This window comes from Montipora capricornis, chromosome 12 (genome assembly GCF_036669925.1).
Source record: "Montipora capricornis isolate CH-2021 chromosome 12, ASM3666992v2, whole genome shotgun sequence".
Classification (NCBI taxonomy): Eukaryota; Metazoa; Cnidaria; class Anthozoa; order Scleractinia; family Acroporidae; genus Montipora; species Montipora capricornis.
The window spans coordinates 3,128,669-3,148,668 of record NC_090894.1 but is presented as its reverse complement, the minus strand read 5'-3'; the positions used below and the strand labels follow the sequence as shown (position 1 = coordinate 3,148,668).

Genomic DNA, 20,000 nt, shown 5'->3' with positions numbered 1-20,000 from the left:
TACGGTCCGCTAATTTAGCCAATCACAGCGCGCGTACTATCACAGAGATATAATAAAGACAATTAACATCACCCTTAAATCTACTCAATCAAGGAAAGACCAACAGCTCGTTGAATTTAACCTGTCCTAAATGCAACGAAAACCCCAGCCCTTAAATATTGCTTCAAATAGGTAGAACCAAAAATGCTCAGAGTAAACGGGACATTTCATGTTAGATAGAGCGACTTTCAATCGAGTGTCGTAAAACCAAAACGACAGTAATTACTTTGGCCAATCAAAAAGGACGGAGACAATTCAGTAAATCAATCAAAACTCGAATTATTTATACGTAGCCGACACAAAGCGCGGGAAAATGTTCAAGAGCGAGCCACGATTACTTTTGGTTTCACTTCTGATTGGCTGAAAAAATGGCGCGAGAACTTTGAACCAATCACTGAGTGCAGTAATGCAAAACCAAAGCAATTCCCTAATTACCTTCGACACTCAATTGAAAACAGCTCTATCAAAACTGGACGTGCATTTTATTACGTGAATTTCTGGAAAGAAGTAAATATACGTATATTGTCGACGTAGAAAAAAAAATTGATCTTGGGTGCACTCGAATCAACGTTAAGTACCTTTTTCGCAGAGGTCACCAGTGAACCCGTCATTGCATTTGCAGGTAAAGGTGTGATGACTGTAGTTGGGCACACATGTACCCCCGTTTCGGCAAGGTGAAGACATACATTGGGTCTGGAATGAAAAAGATATATATATCTTTATGACACGTTAGCCCAACGAGGTTAACTTTTACACTGAATTCTGACCGAATGGACTACGTCATATATTTGCAAAGAGGTTGTAAGACAACGAAAAATGATGCGATCGCGAGTTCGTATCCTTTACAAAGCTCCGTTTTAGTCACTTCACAATGCTGTCAGCAGTTTACGGCGATTTTAATTTTATCCCTTGCACTGTACGTTTTTTCTCAGTTTCACTCGCAGACCGCTTGCAGTCACTTTCACGTCGATTGTTCTTTGTCACCCAAGAAATTGTAATAATTATGATTAACTCGGAGAGGACCTGACTCAAAGAATCAGTGAAGATAGAGGCTCCCTTGATAAGCTCCTGGTCAGAGTCGACTCAAGCTGTCAGTCGGAGGATATGTGATAAGAGAGCGAATCCCTGTGCCTCATAAGAATTTTTAGATTGCACCCACGTCGCAAATTTTCGTCTGTTGTTCCCACGGCCGCGCGGTCCCCAATAGGCTTGACGCCCTTAAAATGACAATCCACAGGAAATCATTATCATGTCACCCAATAACGACATATAACCAAGTTAGGACGAGGTGAGAGAACGGAAACCCACGCTCAATAATAGTTCTTATAGAATATATTTTTAGCTTCGCAAAGCTATTATACGTTCTCGTTCCCAATGCCGCACATATTTAAAATTTTATTACGTCACTACAACTGCCACTCAGATGCCTCTTTTAAAAAAATGCGTAGCTAGAATTAGATTTTAGAAAAACTATCATTGGAAGAGGTTCTTGTATGGGGAATCCGTTCTCTTACCACATCCTCTCTTGACAAAACTAAGACTGGATTCAAATAATTTTCACCGGAATAGCGCCAAATGTGTTCTTGTAGCTCCATGTGTGAAGCATTCGACCGATCTTACAGAAATCGTTAGCCTGCAGAGTAGGGGTGTTTGGGTAAAATCTATGACGCCATCTTGGAAGAAGAAACTGAAAGTGCGCTGGGGCGAGCTAAAACATAGTTTCAGGGGAAAGGACGATGGGTTTGAAAAAGAAATTTTCTCCTTGCTGCGCTTCCCATACGACGGCCGTCGAAAACCACACTTCAAACGATTTCGAATCCTGCTTAAGATTTTAATTCTCCTTTCGCCCGTTGCGAAGCGACTACCTTATCATCCTTCTCACGGGTAAATTACGCCTTCAACATCAATACTTGCAAATGAGACTTAAATTCAACAAAGTGGCTATTCGTACGGGACCTGTACACCATTCTGTTCATACGGGAGCCTTCTTAGAATGATTATTACAGGCTCAACACTCGGAAAGTCTTACCTTGTCCTTAACTCTTTTATATACAGTTCATCTATTAAACAACGGCATTAAAATTAATGCCTGTTTAATTTCAAGAAATACCTCCTTCCTTCGATGTCACCAGCCATCTAACCTACCTTGTGTTTCTCGCATTTAAGTCGAAGCACCCATTTCAAGTATCACTGAAAAACAGTATTTCAGTCTAAAGCCGGTGATACATGATTCAACATTTGTTGATCAATAAATATCGCAGCTGTTGTTCAACAAATGTTCAATAGTGTGTCATGTCATGTACAATGTTGAAGTATGCCATTCAACACGTTGAACTTTGTTGAACAAAAATAGAGACCAGCTCTATTCCGTTCAACACGTTTTTGCAACATTGTTCACCATTTGTTGAGCAAGAAATCTTGCAAGATATTGAGCCGTGTGTCATCGGCTTTACCATTTAAAAACGGTTAGCTTTCAATAACTGCGTGACTATGTCGTTCAAGGTTAGGGTTAGAACCTGCAATAATCATTCTAAAAAGACTCCTGTATGAATAGCAAATATAGGTCGGCGTGCCGGTTCCGTAGGAATAGCCATTGCCTAAATTTAAACAGGTTTGATTAAAACATAGCTCTCACCTTAATAAAATAATGGTGTGAACTTGCGTTTGCCTTGTATTCCACCGAGTTGCTGTACCGACTGGAGGATAACAACTCACACCAAAGATGGCCATCAGCTTGTCTAGATGCAGCAAGGTTAAACGACAAGCAGAAAGAATGGCGGAGACACTCAAAGGTGCAATCAAACACATTCAAAAACGTGTAAGATCCAACTTTTGGCGAATGCAAATAATGCCACTCATCTTTTAAAAAGACATCTTGTGTCATAGGTGGGTGATACAATGTAGAAAATTCTGAAGCGACACGAATAACATTAAGTTAAGCTCAAGGATATACTCGCCTGATTTGGCAAGTCCAAAAGAAGAGCGCAGCAACATTTATTTATTCATTGGTTTATTTATTCTGCTTTGCCAGAAATATTAATATAACATATAATGTTAAAACCAGCGAAGACAGGGAGCCACTTCCTCGAATCCAGATTTCGCGCGGTCATTTTTGGCATACAAAAATTTGGTTTTGTCAACGGAGTTGATAATGTAAATTGGCCACCGTACAATGATTCTAAAAGCTGACGTTTCGAGCGTTAGCCCTTCGTCAGAGCGAATCGAGGAATTGTGGGTTACGTGTAGTTTTCAAACTAGAGTAGGAGCTACGCTATTGGTGGTAACATGGCAACGTGAAACTACCCTCTTCATTCATTTTTTGGCATGCCAGTCTTCTCGTCACGCTCGACTGACTAACCGGGCAAAGAGGGACTAGTCGCTCGTCGCCTAACTTGGGCTCGAAAAGCGGAGCCCTTGGGACCACTTGTTAACACACTGCAGATCCAACACGTTCTCGCCCATGAATTTGCGATTATCCTGAAATGTTAATTTACTTTGAATTCACTATTATCGTGAATTTTGGACCGTGTCCCAGGACTACCTGACTATGGATGAATCATAGGTTAATCAAACTTACAGAGAGGACGCTGATGAGATGTATCAAAAGCTTTTGAAAAATCGAGTAGTACAAAGTCTACTTGTTTTCCATGGTCCAGTGATGCTCCGACAATTTGCACAGACTACATCCCATAGATAAAGGCCTCTTAAGGACGGTGCCTACTAAATACAAAGCAATGCATGGCGTTCCTTTCCAAATTTAAGCTTAATTATCTCTGAAAAATGCATGGTTACCCCCAATTTTCTTTTTGGATACCAAGAGCACTTGCTAATTTCGGCTTTCTCCGCAAAAAATATCCCTGCATTAATAAGCACTACCGATAGGAAACCCGAGTATCTGGGTATGCGCAGAACGTATGGGCAATAACAATAGTAGGCACCGTCCTTAAGTTTGAAATCGTGTCGGTTGTGTTTTTTTTTTTAATTCATATCACCTTCCAGCTATAGTTACTGGTAGGTTTGAGATTGTCTATTCAAACACTGAAGAGATAAGATTTGGGAAACCTCTCTGGATGCGTATCCAAGGAAGACATGAAGGAATTATTTATACCCTTATAAACCTCCAAGGGCATACATTCAACATGGCGTCGCAATTCAGCGTCTCACCGAAAAGGAAGATCCAATATTTTGCTTTCAGTAACACGGATGAACCAGCCATCACAACGAATCGACTCAGGTCAAGGGTATTAGGGGACCGGCAACCCTCTAGCATCCTTCAGCGTTTATAAGTTTATGAACAAGAGTGGTTAGAAGGGGCCTACAGTTTGTAGTACTTATCCGAGGAGACTTGAAAGTCTAATAATTTGCGGATGTAATTACAAAGGCAGAACTTTCTTCTCTGTTATTTAAAGACCCCAAGTTTTAGTCCGCGACTGGAGGTGAACTCACGACCTCCCGCACGGGTGTATTGGACAATCTTCCGAGGCCAATGTGTAGCGAAGAAAAACAACCACCATAGTTTGTTTGTTTGCGTTAATTTAACTGTCTACTTTTACACTTAGTCTATTTCGTTATCGAATATGGTACTTCTTTAGCCGCAAGTGGAGGGTTTAAAGTGAACACAGTTTTAAAGCATTCATACTTCCTTTTCTGCCATATTTATTCAGTTTTTGCCTGGAAGCTCGGAGGTTTATGTTTGTGCTCTGTAGGCTGTTACTATGGTAACGCATCTAGATTAAAACAAGGCCCAAGGGATGCTTATTCCTCATTTATGCAAAACTCACTCATTAGTTTGTGTAATTAAAAAAATAGAAATAAATAGAGGACATTACATGGCTATGCGGAGATACGAAATTTCTCTTCGAGTGTTGAGAAATATACCATTGAAATACTAAATCATTTCACGAAAGGCATTGCAAGGCGCGTTTTTACGTGTAACCATAGCAACAGTGATCTTTTCACGTGTGAAGATATCATGTTTTAGCATAAAAGCTCACTTGGTATTTCATTGGTGTTTATGTAATAAAGTAAGTTTAACAGCTGCTATCACAGAATTTTAACGGACGGGTTTTTCATAATTCGCTGATAGACGTTTTCTAGCATTGCTAATTTTTTTTTGATAGACGACTTATTGTTCGTCGGAACTATTTGAATTCCTAATTTCTGCAAAATCTAATGACGGGGTCGCGAGAAATTTGGTAAAACACCCATCAGCTGTTGGTCTCTAAAATTGAACGTGTCGCCAGCTCACTCACTGTGCGCGAGACTCACGAAAGCGAAAGAAATCAAACGTTTTCTAGCTGAAACTCTTACTTCTCACGCCAATGACGTTTTTAAACAGTTCATTTTCAGGTGGAAAATTGCTACTGAATTCGAGTAATTACACAATGAACCATTGTATTAGAAAACAGCAAAAAAGAGCTCTGTAAACCCGGCATGAGATCCATTCGCATCATTGCTAGGTTTAACATACTAACACTCCCTCGTGCATTCAGCTCAAAAGTTGGCTTTGTCAAGACAGACGAAAACTTCCGTTGTGCTAAATAATTAATCGTCGGTAGGTTTAATGATATCAATGGTGGTCAGAAAGACTTGAATAATTTATTTCAGTGGTCTTGCACCGGACGAACGGAGGTTAATGTTTTTAACTTTACAGATGCATATAATTTTATGGGGCTTATGATAAGAACTCTAGTATTCTGTTTAATTAAGCCCACCTCAGATTCACACATTCTTTGTATGAATTTTAAAATTGATTTAAGTAATACAGACTCTAAATGTCAACGCAAACACGTAATAATTTTATATCCTAATGGTTGTCTAGACATTGAAATCAAGAAAGGAAGATCGACGCATTTCCAGGGGTATAGCGTTCTTTACGCAAATACGCACGCGCGTCAGAAATTGCAATTGGTAGGGTTTTTTTAAAGACTTTCTGTTATAAGTAGAAGCCCTGCGAGGCCCCTACACAAAGTCAGTCTCACCACCAGTCCCCAGTGCCCAGTTACTTTGACAGAGTTTGCGACTTCTTTCCCTTTACTAGTAAACCCCCTGTTTCTGATGTAGCTTGCTGAAAACTTAACAGGTGGGTAAAATAAACAACTAACAACTCCATTTTCCTTCGCATTTATTTACTGAAATGTCCTTCGGAAATAGTCGCAAATGGTATTTGCGAGACCCTAAATTTCAAAAGTTTCTGGCGGATCATGCCCCCAGATCCCCCTCGTGTGCGTACACCTTCAAACTCTCACGCTAAGCCCGTGATTACTGTCCAGTCTACCCTATGGTTTACTGCACATTACTACTTTCTTTTTGTGGTGTAGGTGCAAAAAAGGAAACCAACCGTCTAAAATTTGTCTAAAAAAGAAAAATGTGGATCAAATGACAAATGACAACTCACCAAGTCCCAGGGTGGCTTTAAGCATCGTTGAAATCAAAATAAAGCGGAGTAGATGGAAGGCGAAATGGGCAGGCATGGTTAGTTTCTCACTGCTTGCGTTAACTCGGCAAATTAACTGAGAAGGGTACACCTTCAAAATTAATGTGCTCGAGTGATGTTTGCGTTTTTCATTAAGTTCCAAAGGTTGCTCTGATTGGCTTTAAACTTTAACGCCGCACTTTAAACCAATCATGGGTTTCCCCATGTTTCCCTTTGATCTGTACCGCCTCCATTTATTTGCTTTGCGCCGTTGAGTGACTCATTTTATTATCTGCGTTCGGTCATTCTTGCATCCAAAAAACTAGAAACAACTTAGTGGTCATCGGTAGTCATTCTAATTTCAAATTCCGCCTAAGAAACGTTTAGCGCAAGCCAAAAAACGAAAAGAGGCCACAGGATCACCTGGCAGAGCCTGTGACGTTTGACGTTTTTTTCTAATAACACAGACATGAAAAAGAATCCGCCCTGCATGGCGCAATTAATTTTTTGCGTGATTGCGTATTATGTAATACGCGTATCATGTAATACGCGTGTGTTGCTCCTGCTAAATTACGACAGGCTTACTCGATATTTCACTTTTCATGACTATTCTGTAAGAGATAAATACCGAAAACGGAGGTATTAATACATAGTATATATCCTGAGGGCCCTAGGCCCGAGGGATGTATATTGATTAATACCGACGTTCGAGGTATTTATCTGACTTATTTCATGGTTATTCATGATTTTAATCCTGATAGATCTTTATAAAATGTAAAATACACCAATTTGTCTTAATATTGTAAAATTAAAGTGAGTTTTCTGCCGCTGTTGTATCGCCCATACTACTAGGATTAAACAATTAAGATCTTTTGTTCAGGGGAACAAGTACTGGTTAATTTGGAGGCTCACCCCTTAGTGCGATCGAAACAATGACAATGGAATTGACATAATTGTGTGATTTTCACATGTTTTTGAGAAACGATAGATTTTGAATCATATACGGGGTCTTCAATGGACTTAACTTTGTTTCCGTTTCTTAAGTTACTTTGATCCTTGTTAACCATTTTTTCTACCCACCAGCAGTTTTTTATGCGTTCCTGTCATAGACAGCGACGAGGAGCTATTTTTATATGCAAAATTGTGAATTGGGAATTACGCAAACAACAGTTCGCTTCGACGCCGTTCTGTTCAGCTGTAAAGGAAATATTTGTTCAATATTTTTGTTTGCTTAAGAAGGCGCGTTTTTGAGACGCGGACGGCAACCGGAAGAGACCAATTCGCGTTCCAGGACAGTTGTGTCTCCCAGATTTTTATACTAATCATCTGCAATGGAGAAAAGAAACTTGACAATGAAATGTGGTTGTGTGAAGACAAGTTAAAAGGGAAAACAGGTCACTTCCGGCTGCCGTCCGCGTCTCAAAAACGCGCCTGCTTAAGCTCCCTAATGTCAAATTAATACAAAACAACGCTATCCTGCAAATAGCTAAGGCTAATCTAGGCGGGTAGCGAGTAGGACTGCTTAAAGAGTAAATCTAAGTGTGAGTATTGCATAAGTAGAGATAAAATAATTATGACGAAGTTCGACAGTTGTGAAGCTGGATCATTACCCGCCGAGTCGTCTCTTGCTCATGAAAAGTTATCAATAAATGTGAATTCCAGTTAGATGAGGAAGAAGGTAGTTCAAAACTTCCTGAGGGATGTAATGAAGCTGAATTGCCCGATTTTGGACGTGCTGCTTTTAATCAGTGTACTTTAAAAGTTCAAAACACTTTAAATTGTAACACGTGGTTATTGAAATAAACAGAATTTCACTTTTTGTAGAGATATTTGTTGGAAATTTAAATCAAAATTTGTGTTGAGAACGAATTTGACTTCATCGGGAAGAGGAAGGTTCGATTGAAATTTACGGTAAGTGAAACCTATCAATGAAAATTCATTTGCATTAATTCCTTTTTTTGATTTGTATCAATAAAATCTCTCATTCGAGGGCCGGATTTATCTGTATAAATCCCTTTCAATTTAATTCGTCAGCCCCGCTCTTCCCTGCCTCTTTATCAAACCCTCCGAGGAATTTCAGTCTGTTGAATATTTATTAGGTGTGTAAGTTAAAAAAGGGTTGTTGAATGACAAAAGAAAATGTGCCAACCATGAAATAATGATAAATAATCACATGATTCCCCTCATGCACTCTGGACTAATAAGGACGGAGAAATGAAACCACAGCTCAAGAGGGAATATAAGAGATGCTTCAAGCTGATTCTGAGTTCAAAATTTCGTGCAGGAAACAAGATCATGGCAGTCAATACATGGGCGGTTGCTGTGCTGTGGTACGGAGCAGGAGTTCTAAAGTGGACAACAGAGGATTTGAAGGAGTTCGACAAAAAGACTCGGAAGGTGATGACTATGTATGGTGCATTTCACCCTAAGAGTAAGATTAAAAGGCTTTATATGCCAAGAAAAAAAAGGTGGACGGGACGTTTACTAAGTTGCGAAAAATGTATCCGGAGTGAGGAAACCAGTGTTGGATGGTACGTTAGGAACAGTGATGGGGATAAGGGGGGGGGGAAGGGGGGCAGTTGTTAGAGACAGTGAAAGCACCTGGAGTGGTAGATTTAGAAGCTTCTGTAAAACCAGAGCAATTTAAAAAGGAAGCAGTAGAAGAAGAAGAAGTGAAATCATGGAGAGAAAAGAAAATGCGTGGACAGTTTCTGAGGCAGCTGGAAGAAGAGGGTGTTGATATCAACGGAACATGGAATTGGCTAAAAAAAAAAGCTGACCTTAGATCCAGCACTGAGGCCCTCATCTGTACGACACAAGAACAAGATTTGAGAATGAATTATGTGAAGTTTCATGAGGGCAAGAGTGTGGAATCTCCACTGTGTTGAATGTGTCACGAGAGAGGTGAAAGTGCTACCAATGTCATTAGCGAGTGCCGCAAACTTGAGCAAAAAGAAGATAAGAAGAGACCTGATAATATCGCCAGAATAATTCATTGGGAATTGTGTGGTGTGAATGGGTTGGACAGAGCAAACAAATGGTACAAGCACCGGCTCCAGAGCGTGTTGGAGACGGATAAGATCAAAGTGTTGTGGGATTTCAACATACAGTGCGACCATATAACAAAATATAAGTGAACTGAATGAAAAACTGATACTAGAAATAGAAAAAGCACCTTTACGTGAGTAACCCTGCAAAGTTTAAGCGTATTAGGTGTTATATCAGATGAGAAAATGTAAGTTGAAATTTGACAAATTTACAGACGTTTGTATGACTGGGGACGCCATACCCCCAATCATGCAAACGTCTGTAAATTTTTCATTTTTTAACCGATAGAGTCTGTAAAATAATTGATGTTGCCGTACCAGATGACTGCAGAGTTAACTCAAAGGAAAGTGAAATATTCTTAAACATCAAGATCTCAAGCGTGAGATAATAACGATGTGCACTATGCGAAAATGGAGGTGATACCGGTTGTTGTAGGAGCTTTGGGAGCAATCACTAAGGGGCTGAATAAGTCGCTTCAGAATATTGGTATAAGGGTAAGATCAGGGCACGTGCAGAAGACCGCATATTACTAGGAATTGCAAGGATACTACGAAGAGTTCTTGAGATTTCAGAGATGGCCAGAACCTTGTGACCCTTTGTTAATAGCTGTAACCTGCTCCACGGAAATTTGTCCGGTTGACCAGCAAAACTGAGTTTAATTGTACATAATAATATAGTCCGGTGCAGTGCTCGAAATGATAAAAAATCCAGTGACAATACTTTGTAAAAGCTACAGATATTCAAGCTTCACACCACTATCAGACATTGACAATAAAAAACCGAAAAGTAAGTCGGGCGCTGCTTATGATTATCATTAATTCATTTTCTACTTTTGGCTAGGCTTTTCATTTTACCAAAAACTGGTCGTCTTGGACGACCGCCAATTTCGAGCCACCGAGTACACGAATTGTCACCAAAGCTAGATGACATGCAGCGAGGATCGTGCATAACATGAAGGTAAAACCTTCTTACTTACCTCCTTTTCATATGCTTAAGTACTCAGCCCACGCAAAACAAATCAGTCTGGGACACAGTTCTGTACACAAGTAATCTGGTCCTAATAGCAGATTGCAATGAAAACGACGAGGAGTCAGGATGGCTTTGTGGTCATCAACCAGGCCTCCCACCTCTGAGACCCAGGTTCCGTCAATCGTGACCTCGCATGTGGAGTGTAAAGGAAACCATGAACTTCGTCATTTATCGCCTATCAATTAGTTTTTTCTTGTTAATTCAATCTGTGATTTATTTGATTACCACCAATTAGTCAACCTTGACGTCGCATGTGGATTGAGTTTCGGTCAAGCTCTATCTGGCTCCGATGGTTTTTCTCCGGGTACACCGGTTTTACTACCTTCTCAAATATCGACTACCAGACCAATTACATCTGGCTGGTTCTGCGGTGCTCCGGGATCACACGTGGATCGTATGGCGGCAGCCGTACGCGTGCGGCGCGTTTACATGCATTCGGTCCTATCCCGACGAGACGGTTGATCCTGAAAAGCCCTTGAAGGGAGCGGTCAACTAAGGACATTTACATTTACATAATGAAGACGATGTTGATGCCATTGTCAACGACGACAACGACGATTATGATGATGATGATGATGACGATGATAACGATGTGCATCACTTGACAAAGTTTCTTTGACTTATGGCTGTTTGAGCCAAGGTGGCCTCATACAACACAAACCTTTTTGAGACGTCATTGCCAAGCCTGCTGCAATTTGTTTTTTTTTTTGTTGGATTAAATAGGACGGACCACAACAACGGGAACCGTATCCCACCCTTCGCGAAGAGCGTGCAGGTTCTCTATCGTCCCACATAATTTGTAAGGATGACTACTAAATGTACTTAGTAGATGCACTAAATGTATTTAGTTAGTGCCAGGGCACGACTTTGGCGGAACATTCTGTTTCGTAGCAACGAAATGTGGGTCAGGGAACTTGAAGAGCACATTATTTCAATTAAAATCCCAATGTACAGGGACACCACTGAAGTCCGGAATCATATCCAGGACAGGCTTGTAGAAATCAAATGCACTCCTCAAAAAACCAGCCCTGCTCACCTCTGAGTTGTTCTCTCACCTTAATGACATCAGAGGTCATGGTATTCAGATGTGGGTTAACAAGTCCTGGTTCTGCACCAAGGGCTACCATGTGATCCATATGACGCTTCACAGGAGATACACGGTCATCGTACCTTTGAGATAAGCCCCTCTCCATTTTTTCAAAACCTATGAATTACAAAAATTTCAACTTAATTCTTCCGACTCTACAGATGCTTTTCGTCCGTCTCCAGTATCTCCTGGTAAATTCAGGGGGGAAGGGGGTGGGAGGTAAATCGAGTGCTTTCTCTACCACGTTTACTGGTTCTTTTTAACGCACGAGTATCAAGGGTAACATTATTAATTACCTAAGGCTTGTGAATGGATTTGCGGGATAATCAGCCTACTGGTAAAAGCATGAAATTTTGGCTTTTATGAACCAAGTTCATGGACGTCGAATTACCACCATGAAAAGATTGCCTGGCTGAGGTTTCGAGCACTTAATTAGCCCTTGGTCAGAGCGCCACAGCACCACAGTAAACTGTAGTAGTCTGGGGAAATGCCTTGACACAAATATGTCGACGTTGGGTTCCCCCTTAACTGTTGAGTACCCTGCCACTTCGTACCTATACCCCCGAAATACCCACTTAATAATAATAAATAATAATAATAATAATTATTATTATTATTATTATTATTATTATTATTATTATTATTATTATTATTATTATTATAATAGGACATTTGTAATGCACAAATTCCATAAAATGTTCAAAGGCCCAAGACAAGATTAAAAACGAAATAAAAAGGCTAAAAAGCTAAATTACAATTAAAAGTAAACTCACAATAATAAAAACAACTATGATAACAATGCATGACGGAAAAGGTGAGTTTTTAGCTTGGCTTTAAAAATACTAAAGTTCTGTGCTGGCGCTTCTTATGTCAAACTTTCAAGTTATCACCCAAATTTACGCGGATGCGAGGATGTGACTCATAGGAGCAACTGGTTACGCGGATGCGCGGTAAGTTTCATCAGTTGTTTAAGCCGAATCCACGTATACTTATGCATTGAACGGTTACAGTAATAAGACCAATAATGAAACAAACAATCATTGTTCTTGGAGCCACCTTTGCGCAACTCTCCCCACCCCCCCCCCCCCCCTTTCCCGAGATGACCTGCGGCTTTCTAATAGAACTAGTATTCCGCAAAAAAAGAACGTCACCATTCCGCTACGCCATTCCTTAGTGGTGCACCCCATCCTAAGAAAAATTTTGGATCCGCCCCTGTAAACAGGTTTACCACTTTCCAAGGGAAGGGCGTTTTTTTCCGCTACATATCGGTGAAGCCACGAATCCTCGTAGAAATGCACCTCATATTCCATGACAAAAAAGCGAGTGCGTAGTCATGTATTAAGGGGTTACCTTCAAAGAGGCAGCGTATTCTTCAGTTAAAATGGAGTCAAACCTGTTACCTGTCGATTTCTAGCTCGGAAGCACTACCACTGAGCCACAGGCAACTTAAATTTTAGTCTAGCGAATGAATGAAAATAATGCTGAATTTTACTGTTTTGAGGTGGACATACTCGGGGAACATCTTGCAAGCTCCTTGACATAAGCTTCTCGTTCTTGCCATACACGACACACCTCTTACCTAGAGCCAAAACACAGTTATACTGGCCACTTAAAACCAACAATCTGGCAAGCATGAGGGCAGATGACGCGGACGAACAATTATTGTTCGTGTTAAACACAGGAACCCCAGTCAGACCAAGCTCTAAAAAAATGGAAAAAAAAAAACAATGAACCAATCACATCGTCTTTTTGTAAGAAATGTGCCATGGTAATCCTGTCCACCAAATGACCTTCAGCAAAGCAGTAATAACAAGAAAAACTTACCATAAACTGCTCTTTGACCTATAAAGAAAAGGAAATAATGCTCTAAAGGCCAGTCTGTCTCAAAACATTTTGACACTATTCAATGTTTACTATCCATGTTGTTTAATTAATAATAATTAATAATATTAACGATAATAATGATAATATACTTGGGTATGTGCAAGTACATGCTGTAGCTAAAGGTTAACAAAAAAATGCAAGAATTGTCAGAAGAGTAGAAACAGTCACTGTGTTAAGCTATTGACATCTTACAGTATAGTTCTAATTTAATGTCTTAAGATGCCAATTTTTCGCCTTTATTACTTCCAGTGAGACAGGTACAGCTGCATCCAAAACGTTAAATTTTTGTTTAAAAAAATGATTTCATAGCCAGCGTCAACTCTCTTAAATGTACACTTCTTAACTTAAGGCCTGGGGACAACCTGCGAATATTAATTACTTCTGTCCCTTCAATAAGCACCAACAGCTCGCAAAACTTGCTATCAACTTAGCTCAGAGGAGTCGGCTACTTTTTTATGAAACTGATTAAAAGAAAACTTTTTTCAAACCTTGTAGATACGTACAGTCGGTTACTCTGCTGCCTTCTCCAAATATTAATGAAACCCCTGTATTTCTATACCTGATGTTGGTTCCCCATAGCAATAGCTAGCTACAACAGCATCAACATCTTGATACTGAATTCCTGCATCATCAAGAGCAGCTGATCCTGCCTCACGAGCCATGTCTAGAAGCAGACAATATCATCGATCAGTTTTGATTTAACCATATAATGATTACACTCTATGAAGCATTTATTACTAAGGGTTCACTTTGACCTCAAACATATCAGCACATATTTTTACAGCTCTGGATGTTGTTCATGATTTTTGTTGTTAAGTCCAACACTTTCCTGTCAGTATCAGTGAGCAAAATTTCCGTCAAAAAGGCCTTTTGTGTGTTTTCTTCAGTGGTCTTTGTAAATTCACAACCAGACCATTTACAGCAAATTGTGAATAAAGAGATGATTTTGTCATCAAAAATTACATCTCAGAAAGAACTTTGCAAAGGAACCTCCTACATGCAGCAACATTAATATTAATGAGTTGCATGCCAATGAGAAACAATTACATTAAAAATTACTACCTAGGCTGAAAAAACAGATTTTAAGTCGAACAAGAAGGTAACGAAGAAGATGTTTCTTGGTCTTAACCTGTCCAGTATTAATTTTTTCTCTTCTTACAGGCAAATTGGGCTGGTGATACTACCAAGTCATAGTGTCGGCACTTCTTGACAACTTTTACATTGAATGAAAGCAAATATATATCTTTCATTTAAGAAAACAGAAAACAGGGAAGGGGCTCTTTTCCCACCTCCCAGGGAGGAGGTGGCTGTACACAGGCTATCATGACTTGTAGAGGAACATACTTATAACCCATTTACTCCTTAGGTGCCTGAGACACCCCCAGTTGACAACTAAAATCATCTGGTATTAGACAGAGTAAAGTCTCACTAATAGGAGTCAATATGGGTTAATGGAGAGGACATAGTTTTTGACTGTTTGACAATTATTCGCCAAAGACAAAGTGATTATCGGTGAATATTCACCGACACGAAGTCGAGGTGAATATTCACCGATATTAGACAGAGTAAAGTCTCACTAATAGGAGTCAATATGGGTTAATGGAGAGGACATAGTTTTTGACTGTTTGACAATTATTCGCCAAAGACAAAGTGATTATCGGTGAATATTCACTGACACGAAGTCGAGGTGAATATTCACCGATAATCACTGAGCCTGAGGCTACACACCACGCAGCACTGAAGGTACTGTTTTACGAGCTGTTGTAAGATGGACGAGATACCACCCTGGTACTCACCCGACAAGCCCAAGCCTGTGTATGATTCAGAGAATGTTAAAGCTTATTGGGGTGTCCCTATATACACCGATCAACAACAGGTCAGATGCAATAGGGTGGATGCACGTATTGTAAATCATAAGTGCAAGAGACTCTGTGACTCTGGAAATGAGTTGCCCATGAGTTAACAATCGAAAAAGAAAGAATGAGGAGAAGACCCTTAAGTACGGACCCCTTTGCTGCGAACTCAGGCAGCAGTTCCCAGGCTACAAGGCGAAGCAATATAATATCATAATGGATGCCCTCGGGGGGTGGTCACGGGAGCTAAAGGTCACAATGAGCGAGCTCGTGGGAGGCAGAAGCACAGACGTAGTGCGAAAGATGCAGAGGGCAGCGCTCTCGAGCACGTTGAATATTGCCCGGACTTTCAAGGTTGCAGTCTGAGTTTTAGATAGAAAGAGGACCGTACACACAATGTAGCGTTTTAGGATTATTTTATGTATATTATACTGGTAGATATATTTATATAGATTTTGCATTTTGCATTTGAACTTAAGTTTATTTTTTTCTTTTTTACTCCACGGCTCACAGCTTACGGTTTTCTCCCTGTGTCGCTTGATTAGAATGTAGAATTCAGTTGAATCCTCTGCTATAATAATTATAATAATCTCAAGGTTATTGAGCCAAGTACGGGATTGTGCAACTAATTGGGGAGATTACAAATCAACTGAAATCAGAATAAATCAAATCAAATGACTTGTTGGTTTTTGAAGAGAGGGGAAAACTGGAGTACCTGAGGAAAAACCTCTACAAGCAGAGTAGAGAACCAACAAACTCAATCCACATATGGCGTCGAATCCGGGAATCTATCCCGGGCCACACAGGTGGAAGGTGAGTGCTCTCACCACTGTGCCAGCTCTGCTCCTGTGAAGCAACTCGATCAGTATGTAAATTCACCTCACAGTTTCAATACGTTGTCAAGCAGATGAGTGTTGAGAATGAAGATAATTATCAGCCAAGGGTATTATCTTGATGTAATACTTAATTCTCATAACTAGCAAAGGAAGAGATCTATGGTACTAGTTAGGTGAATGAAAATGTAGATCATGGTTATGGAAAGTGATCATCACAGTTTATAGGAAGCATCATGAGCAGCCGCATTTAAGAAACCAGAAAAAATCCAGGCATGAACAGGACTCCAGCTCATGACCGCACTGTTGCGCCGCATTTGTTCTACCATCTGAGCTATATAATAAGCCATTTGGGAGGAACACGCACTTACAAGTAACCAACAACCACACTATATTTCACCTCATACTAAAGAGAAAGGAAAAGACAAAAAAAATTACAATGTTACAGTGAACGATAGGTGTGCTAGTGGCTACCTGAAATAACCTGAGAGTTAAAAATGCCAGCCAGCCACCTCCCAGATGGCTCGAAAGCTCAGATGGTAGAACGACTGTTACAAGCACAATCGCTAATAACAGGTTCAAATCCTGTTCAAGGCTGGATTTTTTTCAGGCTTCTTTGCAGCTGCCTCAAGTTGCTTCATATTAATTATTTTAACTGCAATGACTTGTACTCAGGTCCCTGTATTCTCTCTCTCTAGCTCTTTCCACAAATACTACCTCTAGCACTAAGCAATAATAAGTATTAGCAACAATTGCTAACAGTTAAAGTGAATTCATTTTAATCACCAAAATTTAATTTAAAAAGAGTGAAATAGTCATTACCATTACCAAAAAGTGCAAAAACCCCACAGGCAAATGTCTTGCAGGTTAAGGCTGAAATGTCAAAATGGTTGCTATCCTATCTTTCCAAATTATTATATGCAGGGAATCCATTTGTGCATACCTGGGTAATCCCACTCTTTTGTTAGAGGCTTCTCAAACCTACAAGACAATGTATAATGTTCATTAAAGTGCTACTATGACAAAATTCGCTTCTTTCCTATCTAAGCCATTTAAGGAGGCTCGAAATAGTTTCTCCCTTTTTCAAACAAATATACATATTCTGTCCTTAGATACAGTTAGGGCAATCATATCAAGACGAAATTTGGCCAGGGTATTAAGTACCTATCGTAGATTTCTCACATTATGTTTTCCTCCAAAATAATGTTACCATGGCAACGATATTAGGCATTTCTTTGAGCCTTAAAATCAACATATGTTGTCCTTTTTGAAGAAACGGGACGGTGAAATTTTCCCATTCAGCGTTACCAGATAATGTTAGAAATACTCTCTAAAATATTTAAAATTCAACAAAATCTGTAGGTCAGTTTTTCAGATAAATAAGTTTTTTTGAATTTTGTCTCTAATTTTTTTTTTCACCTACAGAATTTTTTAAAATTTGAAAGACAAACGGTTTAAATTAATCTAAGCTAACATGCAAAAAATGAAAAAAATTTACCGTCCAGAAGCAGAGATATAAACAAGTAAAGTTGCAAAATCAGGAAAAATTAGGGGGTTACAAGATCAGCATTTACGCATGCGTCACCCGCTCATTCGAGTCCGCGCGCGCGTGGAGCTACAGGTCAACACAAACGGATTTAAGTGAATATTAAACGGTTTCTGTAGAATTTTCGTAGTTTTCGTGAATAGGAGATGTCTATTTATATTCCATGTATATAGGAATTGGAGAAAGGTAAGCGAAATTAGCGGTATTTGTTTATTTCTGGTGACCCATTTGAATCATGAGCTGACGCAAGCAGCTTACGAATTGCGTGTGTGGCTTACGCGCGCGCGCTCAGCTGAAAACCCATTCGAGCCTCCTTAAAGACATAAACATGTAGTCTGTACGAGAAGAATGCTGTTTACTATTTCCAAATATCTCTTTTTGTTCCAGAGATATTCAAGTTTTCATAATTATAATGTAAATTAGCCAAGTGATGACCTCATAAATTCAACGGAATTATGATCAAATACGATGGGAAAAGATATCCCAGCCAATTTGTATCAAAAATGCTTGATTCTTGGCAGTAAGATTCTAGTTACCATGGCAACATACTGGGTTCAAGACCTCCCTGATATTAAAGGCTTTGCTGGCCACCTTTGGCAGTCTATTTCGATATTTGCCAATGGTGCGCCAGTGCGGTGCTTCATCTACATGATCATGCAAGCACATACGTTAGGTCAAGTTTGTTGCCTTGCTAAATGTTTTTCTAGCTTATGATCACCAAAAATATTGAATCAGGCTGGAAAAGAGAGAGTTGCCAATTTCTTTACAGCCAAAGGTGTGTTGCCTGTATAACTATTAGCCTGCCATGTTACAATGGTCTCTGCGGCAAATTGACCGAGATACATGTAGCTCTATTTTTATACTTGATTTTGTATTGGGTTGATGTCATCAGTAAGCTCATTTGCATATTTTACACATTTTTCAAACTTAAATATCTCCAGAACCCAATGCAGATATTTCCAAACGGTAAACAGCGTTTTCAATGTTTCCTAGAAATAAAGTCACTGCTTACGAGCCAGAAGGCCCATCAGGCCGGCGCTCATCTCCGGTTTCCGTAGCATGAAGCGACCAGGAGTATTTACACTCCCCCCTGGATGGGATGCTAGTCCATCGCAGGGTTACCCCCAGCATTACGCCGGTCCGTGAGAGTAAAGTGTCTTGCCCAAGAACACAACACAATGTCCCCGGCCAGGCTCTGAACCCGGACCACTCGATCCGAAGTTGAGCGCACTAACCATGAGGCCACCGCACCTCCCAGGAATTCTATATGATAAACTTAAAAATTTAAGAAATAAAAATTTGATCATAGTAGCACTTTAAAAAGAACTAAATATTGTCTTTTCACCTCTGCAGTGCTAACAATGCCCAGATTATATGCTTGTCTTTGTTTAATGCAACGGAATGGGGTCTGACCTCCAGAAATATAACTTTTAAAGGGTTAGGTACAAAACACAGGTCACAGGTCACAAGTTACAGTTCACTGTTTCACCAATAATACAGAAACAACCTAACCGTTAACCAATCCCAACATTCGGCCTAAAAACTTTTGTTTACTGAAAGTTTAGGATTCTTTCAGTTTTGGTAAAACAATGTCCTGTGACCTGTGTTTTGTACCCACCGCTTTAAAAGCTGCAAAAAAAAAAAACAGGCAGGCCACACAGATCTATTGCAAACGTTAGCCGTGTAGCATGACCAGGGTAGGAATTGAACCTACGACCTTTGGGTTAGATCACCGCTGCTCTACCGACTGAGCTACAAGGTCAGACGGGAGCAGGCCGTGGGAACTGACGATGTTAAAGTCACGGCAATGAACATGTACAAGTACAAGGAGGGATTACTTTTTTGCAAATGTTGGCCGTGTAGCCCTTATATTTGAACAGACTTAACTGATTAGAGTGTAATGTGAAGTAATATTTCAAAAATGAGTGCGAGTGTTTTACCAAGGTTTCCAAACACGAGAAAACTGATGAAAGCCTGAGGCCATTAGGCCGAGGGCTTTTACTGTTTTCGAGTGTTTGGAAACCCCGGTAAAACACGAAGCACGAGTTTTTTAAATGGCTTCTCAATCTGTGCCTAATTGCAAACAAAAGAAAACAAAAGAACAAAAGAAAGTAAAAATCACATAAGCATGTGATTTTTGCTTTCTTTTGTTTAATCAGCGGACAGTTTGTGATGATAATGTCCGTGTTTTTCACAACTGAAGCTTGTTTATTTCAAGTAGCCACAATTTGCATTCAGTGGTGTCCAGCTTAGTTCGGAAACATGG

General features: G+C 39.9%; 1 protein-coding gene across 6 annotated transcripts in view; it reads right to left on the bottom strand.

Annotated features, from left to right (window-relative positions):
- LOC138026445 (sterol carrier protein 2-like) overlaps positions 1-20,000 on the bottom strand; it is a 67,230-nt gene that overhangs the window by 42,592 nt on the left and 4,638 nt on the right. The window contains exons 2-6 of one of the 6 annotated variants that reach the window (XM_068873802.1): positions 17,132-17,169; positions 14,062-14,166; positions 13,443-13,460; positions 13,198-13,320; positions 11,587-11,735 (exon numbers count right to left, since the gene is read on the bottom strand). In XM_068873802.1, the coding sequence (XP_068729903.1) occupies positions 11,587-11,735; positions 13,198-13,320; positions 13,443-13,460; positions 14,062-14,166; positions 17,132-17,169 (433 nt within the window). Of the gene's footprint in view, positions 1-617; positions 733-2,674; positions 2,950-6,436; positions 11,550-11,586; positions 11,736-13,197; positions 13,321-13,442; positions 13,461-14,061; positions 14,167-17,131; positions 17,170-20,000 lie in introns of those variants that run through there. The other 5 variants (XM_068873807.1, XM_068873804.1, XM_068873808.1 and 2 more) reach the window with 5 other exon arrangements.